This window comes from Ursus americanus, chromosome 3 (genome assembly GCF_024610735.1).
Source record: "Ursus americanus isolate L20-20 chromosome 3, mUrsAme1.1.p, whole genome shotgun sequence".
Classification (NCBI taxonomy): Eukaryota; Metazoa; Chordata; class Mammalia; order Carnivora; family Ursidae; genus Ursus; species Ursus americanus.
Window position 1 is genome coordinate 78,283,218 of NC_142129.1, and position 23,988 is coordinate 78,307,205.

Sequence of the window (23,988 nt, forward strand, 5' to 3'; positions counted from 1 at the left end):
GCTTCAGGAAGGTGAGTGACAGGCTTAGGGTTACAGTAGGAGTCGGGGGTTCAGATGAAAATTGCTGTTTGATCCTTAGTGCACTTTTGTTACCAGTTTACTCACTTTATGAGAGAGAAAGCCACGCAACAGGACGGGGATGTACAAACCACAAATTCAAATAAAATGCTGTGATTGGTTTTCATGTTCATTTATATATTTACTTTTTTATCTTTCACAGTTTAACAGCAATGCCCAGGATGTAAGCTGTTTTCAGCACCTTGTCCAAGCCAATGTGAGAAATAAGAAAGTGCTGAAAGACGCGGTGAATAATATCACAGCAAAAGGAATCACTGACTATAAGAAAGGCTTCAGTTTTGCTTTTGAACAGCTCCTTAATGTAAGTATCTGTACACCCCCTCTTCTCTTTTATTACTGAATCACAGCATATGAATTTCAATATGCTAGTACTTACTACTATGAGTAACTATGAGTTATGTAACAGTGCTGTTTCTCATTTAATTTAAAAGCAAATGTGTCCAGGCGGTAGAAATCTTTGAACTACTTTTATTTTTAAATCCAAAATTCAAAAGACATACAAAATGTAGACATTCTTTTTCTTTTAGATCTTTTCTTCCATCATCTTTTAAAACTCTGTTTAAGAAGCACGTTTGTAAGATAATTATTTAATTTTATACAAGCACTTCCAACTTAGTTGGCGTATGTAGAATATCATTTACTTTTTCTTAGTCACTACTGTATTTATCTGGAAACTGGCGTTTTCCATCATCCAATGCTTGGTGGAAATATTTTAGTTTTAAACATTTACTTGGTTCTTGAAGTTGTTTGTTAATGTACAGAAAGGTCCAAATGGGGGCTCCTGGGTGGCTCGGTCGTTAAGCGTCTGCCTTCGGCTCAGGGTGTGATCCTGGCATTCTGGGATCGAGCCCCGCATCGGGCTCCTCCGCTGGGAGCCTGCTTCTTCCTCTCCCACTCCCCCTGCTTGTGTTCCCTCTCTCGCTGGCTGTCTCTATCTCTGTCAAATAAATAAATAAAATCTTAAAAAAAAAAAAAAAAAAAAAAAGGTCCAAATGACAGACGTGAAGGGGAGGAGGGAATAAAATGCCAAAGCAGGAGCTCCTTGCTCAGTGAAGATCTCCCCCAAAAAATCACCCAGCATTGTCTCCATTTAGACTGTCACACTCCAGCACGCCTACTGTCTGCCCCATATTATAGCATATATCTCACACTTCAGATTAGTGTTTTCATATGGCTGTGTTGTCTCTTTCACTTTGAACTGTTCAAGTTTTTGATCTCTCACAGAGCAATATTATCACAGTGGTTGAGAGTGTGGACCTAACTTTTCTCTCCCTCGATTTCCTCCCTTACACCATGGCACATCCCTCCGAGGGTTGTGGATAGGATTGTCCACAGAACCTAACACATAGCAAACCTCATGCGAGTGTGGGTTGTTGACGTGGTATTGGAGTCATGATCATTACGACTGTAGTTCCTGACTAGCACGTGTCTGGTAGAGAGTCAGCTCATAATTCATACCATATTTGCTGAGTCACTGAATAAGCCCTTACATGTAGTCTTATCTGCAAATCTGACTTTGTTGTTCCCTAAGTAAAGCTTCTAAAACAGTTTTCAAGATGTCTGATTGGTTGCTTCATCCATTTGTTCATTCAGCCAATATTTATTGCGTGCCTCACAATTTCCTGTCATGTTACTAGTGCTAGAATAGCAGAGGTAAGCAAGACTGTCTGCTCTCAAGAATGTCCAGCATGGTACAGTAAATTATCATTCCTAGTACAGTATGTTAGTGCTGTTATAGGGCATTCGGAGTCTGTTTACTAGAGTGGCACGAAAGAGGGGTTTGACTTACCCAAAGGAGGTCGGGAAAGTGGGCATTTCCTTGGAAACAGGATTTTGAAGAATGAGTAGAATTTAGGCAGGTAGATGAGAGGAGGAAAATCATGTCAGATAAAAAGAACAACGTGGACAAAGTCGCAGACGTAGGAGACATCGTGGCACATTGAAACAATAGCAGGTGCTGTGTGTGGCTGGGACATGGCAGTGCAGGGGCTGTGAGGGAAATAAAAAGGCCACGAGGTGTCCGTTAATGAGGTGTTTAGGAGCAAATGAAAAGTTGATAATATGAGAATGACATGATCTACCGAGTGTACTAAGTTAAGCTGTTATATAAGTCCTGGTGTTGGAGTCGAAGCAAAGAAACGTTAAGGAGAGTGAGATGGTAACTATGAGATGGTTTCTGGACTCGAATATTTGGTGGCTGGTGACACAGGAATCTAGAGAGAAGGACTATGAGGGTAGAAAAAGCTCAGTTTCAGATCTGTGGAGTTTGAGGTGGCGGTATTTATTAGGTAGCGTTAGATAATCAAGGAGACAGGAAAGCAAAACAGTTTAGCGTCGCAGTTTCCAGGGGATTCCCTTTGGTAGAATGCATTTGTTTATTAAAGGATGTATGTTGGTAAATAGCAGGATGAGAACTCAGAACTTTCAGATTCAGATGTAATGGACTAGAGATGAAAATGTATTCTTTCTGCAGTAAAGAATTAGAAGTCTGTGATTTTTTTTTTATAGAACTTCTTTTTCTTTTGAGTCAATCAGGTTTTTCTAGATGGTGTCATTTTAATTACTCTTCTCGGTGTTGTTAATTTGCATCACTTCATGACATCACCTCGTATTCCAGTTTTAGTTGTGACATGATAAGGGGTCTCAAGCCTTGTGTACTATTTCCAAGGCTGTCTCGTTAGAGAGGCCGCATTAACTCCCAGATTCACTACGAGTTGCTGATTAAGTATAATTTAACTCCTCTTGGTCTCTCGCAGTGCCCCTACCACAATTGCAAATGATTTTTAATATGTTCTCTCTGAAATAAGTCTCATATATTCTGCTTTCCGCATGTCCTTTATGTAGTGCAGTTCTTCATTTTAAAATCATTTCCCCAGGGGTGCCTGGGTGACTCAGGAGGTTAAGTAGCTGACTTATGATTCTCAGAGTTGTGGGATCGAGCCCCGGGTCAGGCAATGTGCTCGACTCAGAGTCTGCTTGTCCCTCTCCCTCTGCTCCTCTCCCTGCTCGCATGCTCGCTCTCTCACTCTCTCTCTCAAGTAAATAAATAAGTAAATCTTTAAAAAAATAATAAAATAATTTTCCCAGTGTCATTCCTTGCCTTATTCAGAGCTGATGCAAATTTTACCTATTTCAGATACTTCCTGTCTTCTTACCGCACAGTGTCATTCTCTGGTTTTTGTTTGTCCTTGTAAGGTTTATCATGAAGATCCTTGAAACAAGTCTCAGATAGAATTAAAGGTATCATTTATCCCACAGTACACCTTAAACTGAGATTTGAATTAGTCCTCAGGTAGCATTCCATAAAATATTACAAGTATACCGAGATGCATTTTTCAAAAAAAAAATTTTATTAAGTACATAAATGATAGATGCCGTGCTGTGTACTGGCCGCAAAGTGATACAAGGAGACACAGGGATATCCATACTGTGATTTGTTATGAAATAACGTATTAAAGTAAATTACCAACTCTACTAATTGTCATTTTATTGAAATAGTCAAGTTCTTTCCTTTACTGAATTTGTTACAAACCAGTAGCATAATTGTTACAATTGTGTGACTCTTCAGATAACTGCAAATCCTCTGCCTAGTTGCTGACTCTGCTCTACCACACAATTACTAAGCAGGCTACTCCTGGGAAAAGTCATGTTGAAAACAAAACATTTCTTTATTCCCCCTTCTGTGTATGTCCTAACATCTCTCTCTCTCGGGAAACATTATTATTTAATTACACAAATGATCAGCAAGACCCAGTGTGCTTACTTACACTGGTACTTGTGTTCATTAATAATAATGCCCCCACTACTTCCAAAAATGAAACCAAGTCCTTATGTAAAATCTTTACTTAATCACTTTTCTGTAACAGCCCTTTAGGTATGTATTACATAGGCAGATAAAAAGAAATCATGAAATTAATTTTAGTTAAGGTATTTCCATGTCTTTCATAAAAATATTTTGATGATAAAATAGGTAGCTTTCTATATAGTCAAATTTTCAGATGGCTTTCTTCAAAGATAAGAACTATGCTTGAATGTGACGAATTGTATTAGTCAATACTTGCGTTTTCACAATACTTGCCTAACAGCTTTAACTGCCAGTGTTCTAATGGCCTAGTCAATGGGGTGAGATAATATGAAACAGGATCTTTTCATCCTTAGAGCGTAATATTGTCTTGATTAACTTTTACAATGGGAAATGGGATATATCTGCTTTGAAAAGTAAGATAAGTACAGACTTTGCATAAGCCTGAACACTACCTGAGAATTAATGATTTTTTTTCAAAAATAGTAGTCATTTAAAGGCTGGGCTGGTGCTATCCAACATGGTAACCACAATCCCATGTGGCTGTTGAGACTTGAAATGTTGCCTGGTCTGAATTGAAATGTGTTATAAATATAAAATACACACCAGGATTTGAAGAGCTACTATGAAAGAAAAAAAATGTGTACTAGCTCAGTAATTTCTATATGGATTTCATGTTGAATTCACAATATTTTGGATGACTGGGTTAAAGAAAATATGTTAGTAGAATTAATTTCAGAGATTTCTTCATACTTTCATTAGTGTGGTCATTAGAAAGTTAAACTTACAAATTTGACTTTCATTATACCTCCATTAACTAGTACTGAGCTGGAGGCTTGACATTTTCAAAGAAGCTAAGCATTCATAAATTAGTGTAATCGTGTATTAAAATCAACACTTTAGCAAACATTTCACAACAGTTGAAGTTTGATATTGTAATTTCAGTCCTCAAAGAAGTCCAGCTTTCTAAAGTAGTTTTTCATTTTACTGACCCTTTGTTACTAATCCATTGTTCTCCTGTGTCTGACTCTTTGGAGACCTTAAAGTTTTAAGAGAGGATTTGCCATTGGAATTGAGTCTTTCAGAATTAGAGTATGCATGGCGGGTTGAGAGAGGATAACAGGATATTCTGTGATTAGCATTTACAAAAATATAAGAGCATCGGGTGTTAGGGATCAACTAGGAGTGTATAATTTTGGAGAGAGAAAATGAATAAAGTAGGATGAAGAAGGAGGAAAGGGAGCAAAAATATTTGTAAAAGGATTAAAAATATATGTGGAAGGGTATGCATATTTTTCATTCATACTATTTATTTGTTTCTGGTACAAATTATAGGGGCATAAAATTGACATAATAACCATTAATTTAAAATCCATTTATTAATCAACCACTGAGATGTTATTATATTCTAGGCTCTTGATCAAAAAAGACAAAACTTCATGCCGTTATGGCCACTTAAATCCAATCAGGGGAAGCCAGTGATAAATAAATAGATATTTTGTACATAAAAGAATGTAAAATGCTATGAAGCAAAATACAACCTGGGAGAGAGATGACAATGTAAAACACAGTTTTCAGTAGTGTCCTCACTGATAGGTGACATTCGATCAAAGACCCAAGGCAAGTGAGACCTATGGATGTCTGGGGGATGGGAGGAGGCCTTGTAGAGATGGGCCTGGCCTAATCTCAGAAGTGGTTCTTTAGAATATACCTACTGAACAGATCTTTCCCCCACTACCTGCAACCTGTTCTTGCTCTTTCCATATTGTTTTATATTCCTTACCTTTTATTGTGAATGATATACATTGTTTTTGTTTTCTTTACAGTATAATGTTTCTAGAGCCAACTGCAATAAGATAATCATGTTGTTCACGGATGGAGGAGAAGAGAGAGCCCAGGAGATATTTGCCAAGTACAACAAAGACAAAAAAGTGAGTGCAATTTTAAATACTTTAATCTTAATATCAATGTAGATGGTTTTTGAAGAGACTGTCAGGGAGGGGCAGTAGGAGGGGATATTTGTGTGCTGATTATAAAGTCATACAGATCATGGGTTATAAACCATTGGCTAAATTACGGGATTATTAACTATATAATATTTTTATGTGATCCATAACTACCTTATGTCTAATTTATTAATAAAACAATTTGAACCTATAGAATCTTATTTGATTCTTATATATAAATTTTATATGAGAAAATGTTATAGGAAGAGAGTAACCAGAAGAGAATGGAAAAATAGGAACAGTTTGAGGTTTTCTAGGATAAATTTATGATCATTTAATTATTAAAGATTATAGTAATACTAAAACTTCCTACAGATGCCTAAAAATTATCTTCACAGACATTATTCTGTTGATTTACAAATAAAGCATTTGTAAGAGCAAAAACTGCATCCTCATTTGCACACCTTTTTATTTTTGTTTATTTTTTTCTACCTTAAAAGTAAAACAACCAGGTATTTTACCAGCAAAATGGGTTTATTCAGGAATAGCAGAAGAATTCCAACTCAGGACCTGTGAACCCTGGCAAGCCATAGGCAAGGGCCCATATCAAAGGGAAGGAACACTACTCTATAGAACCAAAAAAAAAAAAAAAAAAAAAAAAAAAGAGGAAATTGGCGAGGGGCTGCCTTGAGCAAAAGTCCTTTGGAGGAAAGCCAGAGTTCAGGGTGGTGATTGTTTCTCATTGGCTGAGTTGAGCTATTTTGTTATTGGCTGAGCTTGTTGCTGCACAAGGAGAAACTCTTTCTTGTGCTGAAGTAATAAAATAGGCATTTTCTGTTGCAAATGCAAAGTACCTCTTCTTTTTGGGGTCTGCAACTGATGAGGGGTGGTAGGGCCTGATGGCTCCCCCTGCCCCTTCTGGCTCCCAAAACCATTTTAACTGAGGTTTCCTTTATTCACTTGTACACTTTGAAGAAAATATTTTAGACAAATTCTTTTGTGATGTATTTAAAAAGTGTTCTGTTTCAGTATGCAATGAAGAGAAGGTGAAGACAAGTATTTTGAGGTTGGAATGTATTTGTTTCAGTGATTGTTTAGCTGCAGAGGATAGTGTTGTAGGGAGACCTGACTATTTTGAATGTAGCAAAACCTGCTGATACTGTGGAGAATGTTAACTGTGACTATTTCTCTAGCAATCCTACCATCAGCTTATTTCAACATTCTTACTGGGTCTTTGCATTTGATAAGAGAATGATCCTCAGCTTGGTTTTTTAAAATGTTAAGGTTCCATTAAAATATAATGATATAAGCTATTTTTTTGGTTCACAAATTCCAACAGAAATGACATATTTATCCAGAAGTTTCTTCTGAGTAAAATGCTGATTCACTTTGCTTTTAATTGGACTTTTCAACATTTAGAAAGGTGTGGTTCATCATGAGCTCTAGTGGATTATTTTATATGCATTGCAGGAATTAAAAGGAGAGAGGAAAGAGGTGAACTAATATATTTAGATAGTTTTGCAGACACAATGTTGTGAATAATTTGATATAGTACTGACGAAAATTTTGGAACACTTTGAAGTATTCTTAGGTGCTTTTTAGCCTATATGTGATTGGAATATGATTGAAGAATTGAAAACATATACACACACATAACTTCAAATTAATTATGAATCTTTTTAACATGTAACTCTTTGAATACTATATATGCTGCAGTTAGATCATGACAAGTTTACTGCTTTGGTTGAGTTTCTTTTTTTTTTTTCTTCTTCTTTTTTTCCCTAAATACCTGCTGATTTGAATTGTATAGAGAAATCATTTCTTTTGAAAAAGTAAATAAATTGTACCATTAACTGAATACTTTCAAAAGATAACTTGATATTATGAATATTTCTTTCCAAGAAATTATCAGAATTAAAGGTAATGGGAAGATGTGGGTGCATTAATATAAGATATAATGTATATTAGTTACCTTATTCAGTAACTTCTCATTTTTCAAAATTCAAGGCAATCATTGCCCCTTGGAGGATGTCCCAGACTCTCCCCTCCCCTTCAGGCTTGTTGGGATGCTTGGCTCTGATGCCAAGTCACCCTATATGGAGTCCTACATACTCTACCCATTGGATATCTCCTTTGTCCCCTCTCTGGATTACTAGATCCTACAAGTCTGGGCCTGTGTTTGGTTTAACTCTGAACTCCAGGTATCCAGCAGAGAGCTCAGATTGAAGATAGTTCTTTTAGTACATGACTGTAAATAGAGACTATCTAACAACAGTTGGAAGTATGATTTCTATCATAGGACAAATACATAATTATGAAAATAACTTGGGTCAAGGAATATTCAGCTGATTTAAATATTCTAAATAATTCTAACATTACCATATTTGAAGAGCTCAAGTAAAACAAAATAAATTTAACCCAAAATCCAACTCTGTCTCAAACTTCTACTATATAATCTTATCCTTATAATTTGGAAGAGACTTTTTAGTGTCTTAAACTTAGTCATAATTTTAAGTATACTTTATTATTTATGATAGAAGTATATAAGTGCAAGCCCCACTCCTTATATCATTTTTAAGTGGATACAGGTTTAGATAAATTATCTTTTTCTTGTTATATTATCCAAACCAACCACCAGGAATCTCATTCACTTCTGGGTATTTTTCTTTTTTTTTTTTTAAGATTTTATTTATTTATTTGACAGAGAGAGACAGCCAGCGAGAGAAGGAACACAGGTAGGGGGAGTGGGAGAGGAAGAAGCAGGCTCCCAGCGGAGGAGCCTGATGTGGGGCTCGATCCCAGAACTCTGGGGTCACGCCCTGAGCCGAAGGCAGATGCTTAACAACTGCGCCACCCAGGCGCCCCTCACTTCTGGGTATTTTTCTTCATAGAGGAAGAATTTTTTTTTTAAGACTTTATTTATTTGATAGAGCACAAGTAGGCAGAGCAGCAGGCAGATGGAGAGGGAGACGCATGCTCCCTACTGAGCAGAAATCCCGATGTGGGGCTCAATCCCAGGACCCTGGGATCATGACCTGGGCCAAAGGCAGACGCTTAACCGACTGAGCCACCCGTTTTTTTAAGAAAGCCATTCCTTTCTTAAAGGAATATAGTAATGAGTTTTACATTTTATATAATTTGTGCCTAAGGTGTATCTTGATTTTAAAGAGTATATAATACATTCTAACAAATTTAAATAAAAGAATATAAATGTGTAAAAGGAGAAGTGATTTTCATCTAAACTTGTAATTTTTTTTCTTCTTCCAAAACTGTATTTGCATCCATAATTAATACAACAACATGTCTTGGAGGCATATTATAAGGGTTCCCCCCCCCTTTTTTTCTTTTTTAATGCAAGAGGAATTATGTCATAAAGAAAGCAGTTGTTTTCTACCTCTTGTCACAAATTGTTTGAATAAATGAAGAATTTACTAGTTTAAAGCCATTTTTCTAAGTATACATTCTAAAAACGTCCAATCTAAATATTAATATCTTGAAACACTGCTTCTCATCCCCTTCACCTTTTACAGGAACTCAAGTTTTTAAGCAAAGCATTTTGTGACATGCTAAGCCATGTAATAAATGATTCATATCACATTCACTTCTGTAAAACTGATGAATCTAGTCTTATTCAACAAGCCTGCTGTTTGTCTACTAACACAGTGACTCCTGTGCTCTATGGACACACACTTTTCTTAAGGCCACACACCTTTATCAATGCCAGAGCAACTTTGCAAATGAATTAGCGCTTATTTTTTGCGATTTAAGTGCTATTTTTACCTAACATAGAAATGAAGATGTTCTTGGAATTAGATACTTTATTGGTTCTGTGACTCGAATCTCACTAGCTGTAGCAAAGTTCTGTGATAAGCACACTTACACATATATGCTTACCTACATACACAGATATATCCACACACATTTATATCTATTTTAAATGGGCATCCTCTCTGTCCATCATATCTCCAGAAACAGGAGACCATGTGTGTTTCTTTGGCATGAGATTCTTATGTAAAGTTGTAAGAATAAAAACCAACAGGTGGTTGAGAAGTAAATGAGGGTGAGGAAATAGAAATCTGAATATAAAGTCCTTTTTTTTCCCTAAAATCTTTGCAAATGTGCTAAGAAATATTAGGGGGAAAGTAAGACCGTCAGCTTCAGATCAGGTTGTTTATATGCACACACAGGTATAGGTGTCTATATATATTTAAGAATGGAAGAGCTAATTCATTATTCTTTGTCAGGGGTTAGTAAAGGCATACACATACAGGGAAAACTAACACATACAAAACAGAGAAATGATAATTGATGGAGATCCTTGAAAGACGAGGGAGAGAGAGATACAGATCATAGATTTCTGATTTAAACAAGCAGGAATTCTACTTATGGAAACATTGCTGTCCCACATTTCTTATGTTCTTTACTTTGTTGCTCGATGACTTACCACATTTCCTAATGTGGGAAAACTTTATTAAACAAAAATTTTGTCTCTTGGTATTTGCATGTTCTGTATCCGCTAACAGTGAAAATAGAGGATAGCAGATGACAACTTTTAAGTCAGTCAGACTTTTGACTGTACGTGTATTTTGTCAAGACACCATTTACATAGTTAACTGTCGATGCGAAGGCGTGTGCGTGTGTATAGTGTGTGGGAGTACGTACCACTGAAGATAGCGTGTATAGATAGAAGACATTTTATTCACCGTCTTCAAATATGACTTCAAATGGTTGTGGATGAATTTGAGGACCCCTTTCTAACTTCTCCATATTCAGAATTCCCAACCTTTCACTGTCCCACGCACTGTGAGATGTTGGCAGCCCACAGATACTTATATAGAAGATAATTGACTATCTTTGTCATGTAAGGACGTGTATGACACAGAATGTTCAGTATTTTTGCCATAAGCATTTTTCCCCATAGACGTCTTTGCCACAGCATTTTCATTGCAAGCATTTTCACCTTATAACTAAATGGCCATAAGGCCATTTTGCCATTAAAGATAAAAAATAATTGGTTGACAGATTGGTTTGACAGTTTGGTTTCTGAAACTGGTTGATAGTTTGGTTTCTCCCTGGATGCGTGCTGCATTGATGGATTGTCCTCCCGTTTCTGTAGGATGGAAATGTTAGCCCTCATGATGGTGTCTACACTTTTCTGTAGAACTTTGGAATGTCTATCACTGGGCATGTACCAGTATGGGAAGAAAAAAAAAAAAAACTGGAGAATGCTTTCACAGCACACACACACACACACACACACACACACAAAGCTTAGCGCTTTGGAGACTGATACCTCTCTTATAAGATGAAGGAAGAGATTTTAGCAAAAAAAGAAAAAAAATGTAGACTGCCAAAGGAGGAGACAAATCAACAAGCCAAAAATCCCAGAAAAATATAATGCTATGAATGAAAGACTTTAAAGACTAGAGCTTAGGTATCACCACAGAATAAAAGCAGGGAGTTCTCGGTATTGCACTGAATCTACGTATATACATTTGTAATATATTAAAGAATTTTGTATTTCACAAAATAAAGTCTTTTAAAATTTGTTACTCATTATCCATGTTTTGTTATCTTTTTCAATGAATGATGCTCCTTTATTTTTCATGATTTTATCTTTTATAACAAAATTGCCTTAAAGCCAATACTTAGGCAGTGAAATGTGTGCAGTGAAATTGTTTGCAGCAAAGATGTTTACAGTGAAACTATCTAGACCCATGTATTGACCAGTCCCATACCTGCGAAATAAGTATTTGTTACATAATAAATTTACCACCTCAGACTTTCTCTAGCCACCTTATCTTTCAGATGGCCAGTGTGTAAAAATACAATTTGATAGATGGAATAAAATAAAAACTTCAAATATTCTTAAAAATTCTCTATGTGATTATAACTTTATGTTAAAACCTGTTCTTTATTTTTTTTTTTAAAGATTTTATTTATTTATTTGACAGAGACAGCCAGTGAGAGAGGGAACACAAGCAGGGGGAGTGGGAGAGGAAGAAGCAGGCTCATAGAGGAAGAGCCTGACGTGGGGCTCGATCCCAGAACTCCGGGATCACGCCCTGAGCCGAAGGCAGACGCTTAACGACTGCACCACCCAGGCGCCCCAAAACCTGTTCTTTTAAAACAAAGTTCACTTGTGGCTTTAAAAGTCGCAAAATTACAAAGTCATCAAGAAAGTTGGGTGAGCTTTAAAAGAAAAATCTGAAGACTGCTCTTTGAATTCTGCCTTTTCCCCCAAGCCTCTTGCTTGGCATCAGAGTGGCTGCTGAATGCTTCATTTGCATTCATTTTTCATCCAGCTGACACTAGACATCGTTGTGAGCAAGCCAGGTCGGTGTGATGAGGCACATCCGGAGAGCTGGTGACTGAGGCTGCAGAGACACAGCACAATTTAATGAGGCCAAAGGGTTTGAGAATTAGAACAAAATGTTTGGGTTCTTTGGAAATGTATTGCTCTTGGGAATGAATCTACCTGATTATAGATAGGTACAGCTTTAAAACGGAGTCCCTGTTCATCTCCTCACACAGCTGTTCCATATTAAAATGCATTCACTTTATAATCTTTACCTGCAGCAATGCCATTCCTTAGGGCTCACCCATGTGTACGACATTTCCTTAAAAATGGTGCCAAAACGAAAATGAACTCTATCATAAAGTCCAAACAAATGAATAAAGGAAAGTGAAACCAGACTCAGAGTTGAAAGATAATTCCCAGGCCTAGCAAAATTAAAGATAGATGATTTTCTGTAGAATAGCAGAAAGATTGGTTAGCCATACACACTTTAGATTGTCTAGCCCGGTAGAAAATCGTCCTCAGATTCTTAGCTTAATTCTCAGCATTAATTAAGAAATGCAAAAGCCTCGAGAATTTATAAAATGAAAATTTCAAAATAATGAATAAATCGAGTAAAAAGCACAAGTGGAAGCTATGATAGATTTCAAAATAAAGAATACATCGCTAAAATTGTAAGAGGCTGATGATAGTTGCATTGTTACTTTTTAAAAATTATTTAGAAAACGATTAGCAATGTCTTTCCTGTTTTTCTGTCAGAGCCAGGATAGAAAGACCTAATATGTAGCCTACAAAAATCTAAAGCAAGTTACAAATGATGGAATCTGGGTATGTGTTTTACATAGTAACAGTGAAAATTGTCAATTAATTTTTCAGCAGATGGTAAGGGAAGTTATTGCCTTCTCTACTGTCTCTGCCTGGCTTCTCCCAGGCAAGAATGAAACCTTGGGAAGCAGTGTTTGAATATATGCAGGATTCAGATTTGCAAAATATGTAATACCATTTAACCAGTGCACTGTTGCTAAAAAGTTTCCTTTTAGATATTTTGCCACTTTCAACAGTTCACAAAGGTTTTCCAGCTTTAGAATAGAAAACATACCTTTGTTCATAAAATCCAAGTATTTTATTTATGCCGGAGTTACTATAGAGTTGAAAAGAGTAATTGCCAGTAACATTGGCCCTGCCAGTAGAGAGATTATCCATTTAAAAGGCATGGAGTGTGTGTGTGTGTGTGTGTCCTCTCTGACAGATTTATTTACATTTGTTTCTCTTAATATAAAATTAATGTTGACAGTTCATTCCCTGAACTAAGGAAAATATTATCAGATACCTTCTCTTGGGGGTTGAGTAATACTACTATCACACATTTTACAGAATCCTTAATTTAATATCTAAAGTTTAATGAAAAACAAAATTAGGTATTACAAAAAGTGCAAAATATATAAAGAGACATACAGAAAATATACAGCAGATGCACCTGAATTAATCTCTAGATAGAATTCTGTCACCTAGAATCAGGATTGCTGTTGTTTGTGTTAAATGGTTAGACCAGAAAAGGCACACTCTTCTGCATTTTCTGAGGCTGCTTGCTTTTCCCATGAAGAATTCCGCTTCCCACAGATCTCTGCAGACCTCTTTGCTGCCCAGTCTTTGGGGGCACTCCCTTTCCCCCAGACTCCTTCATCATTCTGTGTTTGAAGCACTGTCTGTCCTCTTTCGTTCTTCCAGATTCCCCTTTTTGAATATTTTAATTCTTTGTTCACTTACCTTGAACTTCCCTCTATGAAGGAATTTGTTCTGATAACACAAAACCACTTTAAAAAGAAATCAAATGCAGTGGTCATGTAGGTTTTGTGTACATGATCTTAAAGAACCAAACAGATGTTTCTGTCACGTCTTACATGTGGCTGCGTAACACAGATACGTGCCTTGGGATTATGTTGGTATTTTACTTTTATTGACGACAGTTCCAGTGACTCATCCTCACATTATCAGATGATGAGGTGAGCTTGAAGCTCAGTGAAGCAGGGGTTATGTCGGTTTGTAAACGTACCATTGAATCCTTCGGGGCTAGTGTGGTGCTTGATGCCCAGTAGTTGCTAAATATTGACTGATATGTCGGATGGATCTGTAACTACACAATAAATAAGCTTCTAAGGTGGTAAACTACAAAAAATTCATAAATGTAAGAAAAATTCAGTAGCTTCATTCTGCTTTTTAAAGATAATCATTTAAAACAATATTTATTTCCTTATGCTTGGAATGTGGAGTAGAATCGATGTTCTACTCTTGTATGTATCATCTTATAAGGAAGGAGGGTTTAAGTTTATATAAGAACTGATTGTATTGATGGCATCTTTCCATTTACCCTAATCAGTCTAACACATAGTTTTTCATGACTATTCTCACTATCAGTGTCAGTGAAGTATTTGGCATTACCCAAGAATATCTGAAATAAATCAGTATATCGCTTATTTTCTGACCTCCTAGCTGATGATAGTCATGGCAGAACTACAAATTGCTTGGAAATACGGCGTGCCCGTAGCTTATTCCTGCTTTATCAGGAACTAGAGATGTATGCAGAGGGAAGGAGAACTAGAAATTACTTCCTTATAATCTGACTCATTTTAATTGTTGTTATTAAGTTTTAAATACCAACATAATCCCAAGGTATGTATCTATATTGTTGTCCACCCAGCACGTAGGACGCGGGAGAGAACTGTCTGCTCGGTTCTCTAATAAGATCACGTATGCAAAACCTATACGACTACTGCATTTTGTTTGTAAAGTGATTTGGTGTTATTTGCTTGAACAAATTCAGTAGTCCTTGATTAAATTCTTGCCTTTGTCAGACCAAAGGAAATTCCATGTAAATATATCTCATATGGACACAGTGGAATTTAGACAATATTGGCCCCTTTTCTTTAGTTCATTGCTAAATGTAATAAAGCAAGCCACATTTGTTCTTCTAGAAAAGTGTCATTTCGAGTTATTGTTAGTTCTTTTTGAGGCATGGAAGGCTGATGCCTTACTAATGGAAAATGTTACCCCATGGAAATCTGATAATTTGTCTGCAGAACTTGTCGTCCTCTTCCTCCTCATCCTCATTACCATAGCTAACATTGATTGCACTTACAATTTTCCGTGTAACATACAACCTTTATATCTATCATTTCATTTATGATGGGGATACTCATATGATAAAAATATTTTTATGACCATCATCATCCCAATTTTGGAAATAAGAAAACCAAAATTTGGGAAGTTAAATAACATAGTGACAGTGAAAATTGTCAATTAATTTTTCAACAGATGGTAAGGGAAGTATTTGTTGCCTTCTCCACTGTCTCTGCCTGGCTTCTCCCAGGCAAGAATGAAACCTTGGGAAGCACTGTTTGAATATATGCAGCATTCAGATTTGCAAAATGTGTGATACCATTTAACCAATGCACTGTTGCTAAAAAGTCATACAGCTACCAAGTGGCAGAGTCAAGAATTTAAATGATCTCCAGTCCAGATTTCATAAGCTCACGTGGAATGCGCCTCATTGGTCATCTGTCTCTTTCTCCCGGGCAGCCTTGTGGGGCTATGCCAATCATCATTTGCCCACCCAGGAGCCTGCCTTGTAGTCAGACAGCAGGACTGTTCCACTAAGGGACATGCTCCTTGCAGCATGTTAAGAGGTTAAGACGGATTAAACTAAGCCATCAAAACTTTGCAGACTGCAAGTCCCTTTCAGATCATCAGGCTTTATAAAATAAATTAAGTGTGAAAGGTGTATGTGGACACTTTTATTTATTTCATAATACTATGAAACTAGGGATGTGGGTTATTTGAACGCTCCGGATTCTGCTATACTTGTGAATTATGGAAACCACTGTAAAATTTTCTCCTAAAATATTCAGTCCAATCTAGTATTTTTATAGGCTGAAGGCCAAAAATTTTAGTACACACAGTAAATTAATAAAACCCATTTCTGACATCATTTTTCTAACATGTTTCGATAGCTGAAGTTTTTATTTTAGTTTTATTGGCCTCTTTTCTTCGTAGTCTCATTTCCATTATTCCTTGGAGATTTGCCTATTGTAAATTAAACTTGAACTCTGGGTAACTGATAATTGTTGAGGTGACAGTTTCCAGTAACTGGGTTCTGCTGGGAAATAAGAAATTCCTATGGCTTTTTAAAATAGGTTGACCCTGTGGCTTTGGAAAAATCTTAATTGAAGACAACTATTTTAGTCTTCAACAAACAGAACAAAACAAAACAGATTAGCAGAAGTCCAGAATTGTAAGATAAAGTTATAAAATAGTGGTATATTGTAAGAAACAAATTAATAATATATTTTAAATAACCACATTTGCTGTAAATTAAAAGTTTTCTCTATGCAACTGGGCTGGTCTCGACATATCAACAGTAGACTGTTGGAATTACAGTATTTTGTTCAGAGAAAAATGGCTTTTGAAGCAACTGAAGTCAAAATTATGTAAATTTGCAGCTAGTTATAATGACTGACTTTTAGGAATTTTAAGTTTAACTTTATTAACTATGCCCTCAAAGTACTGTTGCTTGAGTCAAGACTTAGGAGAAATTTTTCATTCTCTAGAAATAATAGAGTACTAGAGTACTAGAATAATAAAAGGTATATATTTTAAGTATACTTCATTTTGCCTCTAAAGGTTTGTTCAACTTCACTGGACAAGTCTGCAAACCTAAAATAAAAAGATAGAGAATTTACCATGAGATAGGTATAAAGAAACTGCCCACATTTTCAAAATGCAAGATGACTATCAGCCTAGTTTGGGCTCTGTGTTAAAATGAACAGATTTAATTTGAATGACACCAGAGCTTGTCTTCGATCCATCTGGTAAGAAGTTGAAAACCACTCAGCCAGCTATTCAGTTTTTTTTTTCATTTAATATTTATTTTCATTTATATATGAGGCCCTATATTAGGTGCAATAGATACAATACTGTTTCAACCCAATCGAAAGTCTATTCAATACTACCTCCCCATGTTATTTCTGCTAACGACCTGATCTCCAGCATGATGAAAAATATTAAGTCTGTCTATAACTGTGTTTGTCTTATATATGACCTTAAAGAGGCCATTTTGAAACATGAGCTTAACTCATCCAGATTAGTGGAGGAACATTTAACCAATTCTCTAGAAACATTTCAGTTACAGAGTTTCTGGTATGCATTTGTTACATGAATCCAGTATTGTGATTACAAATGCACTACTGGTTATGAATAAAGAAATTTTTCCTCCACAAAAGTTGACTTTGCTTTGATGAAGGCATGGTTCAAAGTAATTTGCTTCAGTGAGACTCAAGATGAAATATTTAGCTTGTGTGACTACACATGAAGTATTTTGAGTTGTTTTATATGTCATTTTATTTGTTTTTATATAACACCATGCACATAGACTGATAAGAAAAGAACTCTAAAAATATACATCCTTGAGAACGTAATTTACCTTAATTTTTCCTTGTGCCTATTTCAAGGAATTTATTTTTCTCTTTCCTGCAAAGTATAGCTAAGAGAGAACAGTAAATTTAAAGAAGTGGAAAACGTCAGAGGAATGAGGATGGCAATCATCTCTGTGGATTTGCCATTTGGAATTTTAGAGTTCGTTGGCTATTCCACAGGGTGGCAGTAAGATAGCATAGACTAGGAAGAATGAGCCTACTTACAATTCGAAGTGGGAAGTTAAGAGTCCGGACGTCATCTTTTAAATGTCACGTTTATTGTGAACATGCATTATAACATGCATTATATACACATGTGTATGAAATCAATGAAGTTAAAATTCTTAGTACGTAATTAGTACAAAACTAAATGCAACGTTGAGGATGGCACTTGGGATTGGAATAACTTTTATGTTGGCTTTTTCATTGTTACATGAAGAATTTAAAAGCTAGGGTGCTTTACATTAAACTTATTCTCAACCAAGTGTATATTTATAAAATAATTTCAGAAAATTTTAAGCAGCCAATAAAATCATTAAAATATACACAATGCGTGTGGGGGGCACGCATGTGCACGTGTGTATGTACCAAGAGAAGAATAAGCCTCTCAAGCATATTAGAAAGACCTTGGAAATATTGTAATGATGAGGCAGTTACAGAAATTATAGAAAGGTTGAATTTATAATTCTTAAGATTTTAGTCACCATGGGGAGGAAAATTTCAGAAAAAATAGTGTCTAACAACATCTGCACTCAGGCAAATAAAAATTAAGAGGTACAGATAAATTTCTACTATGGGAATAATTCAATCAGTTAATGCAGCTTTTATTCAAATAGCTGAGGATCTGTGTGGCAAATGAACACGGAGGGAGACACACACACAGACAATGTTTAGTGTGCTTTAAAATTTTGCACTTCCATACCCAGCTCTGATTCTGAATTTCTTAATTTGGACAACTTCTTAGATCTTTATGTCTGTAAACCTCGGGGTTAGGCAAAACTTTTGGAGTAAAAGCAACAAGTATTTTTGTTGTTTGGGGGAAGTTTCTGTTTTGTTTTTTACTAGTATGTATTTTGGCTGAGTTGTGTTTGTTTGGAGTGTTTGATGAATAGCGTCAGTCAGGATCACGTGGTGTGTGTCTAAGTGTAACCCCCTATGTTCGCAGAAATGGTTGCCTCCCAGCACTATCGATATGTTAGTTCTTTTAGTCTTATTTATTTCTTTTTACTGAAAAGTGTTTTGTGGGAAAATATTTTACCAGAACACTGTGGTAAAAAGAGACACGAAGACAAAGCAGTGGTTTAAATTGAAAATTTGAGAGATGCTTTAAAATGTTCATTGTGAAGGAGATCTCCCACATGCTTTCTGGAGCATCTGGGTTTTTTCCCCTGCCCTTAATTCATGTGACAATTGTTTAAGGTATAGCAGTTAAATTGAATTATCAGTAGGGTAACATACCTGTTTACAAAAGTATTTCCATTTAGGAGTAAGTTCAACTATGTCAGAGGTAACACTACATTGAAATATAGCTGTATAGACAGCCCAAAAATAAATAAATTTTTAGAATTTAAGAAAATGAAATTGTTACATTTTAAGGAATTGGGGGTGGGGTAGGTAGGTGTCACCGACTTCTTTTGACCTGGAATGAGTCACTTGTCTGTATAATTTGAGATGATTAAAATTCAGATGTGTCCAGCAAATGGCTGAGGCGAGCCTGGGCAAGTTACGGGTGGCTCGCGTGAAACAGTGCGATTGAAGCAGCAACATCGCCGGTGTACGTTTGGGGCAGGGATTGTTATGAAGCGATCTCTGTGTGGCCAAGACCAGTGGAGGAACAGAAAACAGATGTGAAATCTCTTTTGAGAGTTGTGCTCTGCGGTCATGTGCAAAGATGAAACAGGCGAAACAATTAGAAAATGTCAGTTCAAACAGTCAATCGACATGAATTAGGGAAAAGCTGTTAACATAGTTCAAACCAAAACATGAAATCATGGAAAAGTGATTTTCTACATGTTTATCTTTAGAAAAGGCTAAAATGTTTAACTTAAAATACTGGTTTACTTAGATTACTAAATTGGTAAAAATGAATATATCCTAAATAGCCACTTACTAAATATTTGTCGACGTTGAATTTGTCCTCTCCATTCTTATATTATTATGAAATGACAGTATTTTCATAATTAAACATATGGCTTCTGATAAACATTTACGTTGTATAACTTTAAAATTATGTCAACTGAATTTTTAAAGTATTTGCATATTTTATAGCACATTACAGTCGATATTTTGATTGTCTTTAAAAATTCTAGGACCTTAACATGGAGATAGATATATATATATATCTATAGATATATATATATATATCTATAGATATATATATATATGCGTTAGTCCTCTTTTATAGAAAGTTAGTAATATCATTAACATCGTGTATGTGCATACTCAGTATTTTCATGGTGTGAAAGTAATAAAACTATCACTAAGTATAATTGCCTTAAACAACTAAAAGCACAATGACCTCCTTTCTATATACATCATTATAATAACATTTATGAAACAGGAATTACTATTACTTATTATTTTTTGCAGTGACTAGGTATGTGGATAATATGTTTTAACCAGGTGAGACAGGTGAAGTCAGTTGGGCTTAAAAGTTGCCATTTCTACGCCGGAAACGTCATTGTGATTCCGACAGAGCATCAGGACATGGTGCTGGGCACCCAAGTGCTGTCTTAAATTTAGTAACTGAAGTCCACGTTGAGAGTAGGTTGTGCGGCTTTCTCTGCAGTGACTTCCTGAAAGATTGACTGCCTTGATTTTTCTTGTCACATTTATCAACTGAAAAGCATGCTTTTATTTGTTGTTTGCTTTAGCTCTTTTGTGTTGGCATTCAGTTAAATTTTATGCAGCCTAACACATCCCTGTGTTTCAATTCCCCAGGTACGTGTATTCACATTTTCAGTTGGTCAGCATAATTATGACAGAGGACCTATTCAGTGGATGGCCTGTGAAAATAAAGGTAACAGATCTGTTTTCTTGACCACATTTTAGTAGAAAACAAAATTGGTAGTTGTTAGTTCTACATACTCTCATTTAAGATAAAGTTGTAGCTAATGTTTGCAGGGATAGAGACAAGAATAAGATGTTGAGTGTCATTTTTTTTTTTAAGATTATTTAGGAGAGAGAGAGTGGGGGTGGTGAGTGGCAGAGGGAAGGGGTGAGAAAGAGTCTTTTAAGCAGACTCCGTGCTGTGCGCGGAGCCCAGTGTAGGCTCGATCTCACGACCCTGAGATCACGACCTGAGCCGAAACCGAGTCAGATGCTTAACTGACTGCGCCACCCAGGCACCCCAAGATACTGAATGTATTTTCTGTGGCAAAAACCCATACACAAAACACTTTGACATTATTATTATTATTATTACAGTATATAAAAATTCAGACATTTGATCATATGGTATATGATATAATACATTGATACCATTCGATGCTTTATTTAAAGATACTTAATGATACTTATCAAATAGAATCATACCTGAAAAATGAAGAATGAAAGAATATCTGAATTACATAAAACTTACATATAAGAAAGTGTGACATACAAGTACATTTTTTCTGAGTGGTTGAATTTTCTTTTAAATGTCTTACACATTCCAAGGTAATTCTGATTTTGTGTAGTGAGCCCATGTTTCCTGTGTACACAGAAAAAAACCTGAAAATGTTATTTGAAAAATACGCTGATCGCATAGCAATAAAAGAAACCTAAATTTGTTATGAAAGTCATATTTAGGCAAATATTTTGTATAAATAATTGTCAGATACCCATTTTCATGTATCTTTAATAATTTCTCCAATGATAAAAGTATTTTAAATGATGCTAGGTTCCCTAGTGTTTGGTAGAAAAACCACATTTATCTTATAGAGTTTAAGAAACGTAGTGAAATTTATCATAAAGTTTAGAAATTTGTTAGGAATATACATTAATGAAACATTTTCTCCATTTATTGGTGGTATTGATATGTTAGTGTTTGCTCAATTAGACGTGAAAAAAGTGCTTTTTTTCTCCAAAGACCTAAAATAATTTTGTGACCATGTATTGTGATATATATATGTGTGTGTGTGTGTATGTGTACACATATATATATGTGCATAAATATGTATGTATATGTTTCAGGTTATTACTATGAAATTCCTTCCATTGGAGCAATACGAATCAATACTCAGGTATGGTTATTTAATATTTGTTTAATTTTTTTTTCAAAGAACAAGATGTTTCTTTGCTGCTTTAAATATGCTCAGTTGGAGAAAATAGGTGAAAATAAAAAAATGATGCATAATACTGTATTTGTAGCAAAACGTTGAGTATCATGGTGATGTATTGATTGTTATTTCAGTAAATAACATTAAATAATTTCCAAGTGTTCTCAAATATTCAAAACTCAGGTAAAAAACTACGTTGTTCTTCTCAGATGTTAAAAACATCATCAAAAAGAAATAAAAAATTTACTAACAATCTCATCTCATTTAACTTGAATTTGGTTCTATTTCAGATCACTTAAATGAGTTTCTTCAAGTTGCAGGTACCACAAAGAAAATTAAGCAGTACTTAATCCGGACAAATTATACAGGATTCTAATCAGAATTTAGATACTTCCCAAATAACCCTTGCAGATCTCTTTACCTGTTTAAAGTAAACTTAAAACAAAGTGATGATTTCTCCATAACCTTTTATTTTATTTTATTTTATTTTATTTTATTTTATTTTATTTTATTTTTAATTATTGTATTATTTTTGTTTTTTCCAAATATTTATTTACATTCTAGTTAGTTAACATATAACCAATAACATAATATTGGTTTCAGGAGTAGAACTTAGTGATTCATCACTACATGTAACACCCAGTGCTCATCCTAACAAGCGCCCTCCTCATACCCATCACCCATTTAACCATTCAGTTTAAAATATGCCTGTTAAATAACCTTGTAGATTGAAGCCATTAAGGTAATTTAAATGTATATTATTTTCAAGTACTCATAAATAACCATTTAAAATCATTACTCAATTTTATACATCATTGAGGATCCACAAAATAGACTAAGTCAAAACTGAGCCTAAATAACATGGCATTTGTGGAACTGATACTGTGTTTTATGTTGAAATGAAACAGCAGCTGCACTTGAGTCTGATGTCTTACTTGGCACAGAATTTCATTTATTTTTTGATATGTTTAAATGTAGTTTTGAATTTCAGCCAAACAGTCTGTGATATGAAAGCAAGTATGTGGCTGCTTTATTATTTCACATTTGTATGATTCCATCCAGTAAATCACAGAGCCTTAAATAGTTTAGATTAACATAAAGCAATTCACAAGGAACGTATTTCACTTATCATTGGCTGTACCTCAGAAAAAGAATGTTCTGTTATTAGAAAAAAACTGGGATAGACAGATTGTGTAAATAATACAAGTTAAATATTGTTGATTCAAAGTATGTATAGATACCATTTATGGTATATCCGAAATAGGAATTAAATAATTATGTTTACTCTCTAATAATTTTGATTCCATATTTATTTTTCGCTCTAGGTAATTTGCTTCTGTAGAGTTATTTTGTTTTCATTTTTAGTACAGCATTTCTGTTTTTCAACCACTTAACCTTTTTTTTTTAATAGGAATATTTGGATGTTCTGGGTAGACCAATGGTGTTAGCAGGAGACAAAGCTAAGCAAGTCCAGTGGACAAATGTGTATCTGGATGCACTGGTAAGAGTTTGGCTGTTCAGTCAGACTGTCCTGACAAAAGCACGTAGCTGTTTCTGCTTCTTTCTAGGTGACATTGTTTCTAATTCATTAAACCCTTTCTATAAGTCCTTCTATCACAACCTTTTTTTGCTATAATATACATAAAAACTTAGACTTGTCTAATCACAAATGTAAAATATTACTTTATTTTTTAGGTGATCTGTTGAATGTGGGATTTCAAACCTCAGATCTTGAATTGGTGGTCATTTCAATAACATGTTGAATTTTTATGTAAAAAAGTACTAAAGTCATGTGAATGAATACCCGCTACTGCAGACTTCAAATAAAAATTTAAGGAAAGATTTTTAAAGTAGACTTCGGATAGCAGAAGCATGCATAGCCTCCACAACTCACGCCAGACCCAACAAAGCTCAAAGTAGCTACAGTTAAATAGGCAAATAATCTTACCCTACTCTGAAATCATCACAAACTTAATATCCTCTTTGTATATATAATCTCTTCTTTCAAATCCAACCCCAGAGTTTTATGGAAATAAGCCATTGAAAGGATCAAACATGGTATGATGAATTAAAAAGCAAGTTAAATTTTCCATTGTGCAATTGAAATTTTAATATTGGTGGTCTTTGATATTTCAAA

General features: G+C 35.2%; 1 protein-coding gene across 8 annotated transcripts in view; it reads left to right on the forward strand.

Moving 5' to 3' along the window:
• CACNA2D1 (calcium voltage-gated channel auxiliary subunit alpha2delta 1) overlaps positions 1–23,988 on the forward strand; it is a 485,973-nt gene that overhangs the window by 398,884 nt on the left and 63,101 nt on the right. For all 8 annotated transcript variants that reach the window (XM_087861132.1, XM_087861133.1, XM_087861134.1 and 5 more), the window contains exons 11-15: positions 221–379; positions 5,707–5,811; positions 20,533–20,611; positions 21,766–21,815; positions 23,263–23,352. In XM_087861132.1, the coding sequence (XP_087717258.1) occupies positions 221–379; positions 5,707–5,811; positions 20,533–20,611; positions 21,766–21,815; positions 23,263–23,352 (483 nt within the window). The remainder of the gene's footprint in view (positions 1–220; positions 380–5,706; positions 5,812–20,532; positions 20,612–21,765; positions 21,816–23,262; positions 23,353–23,988) is intronic.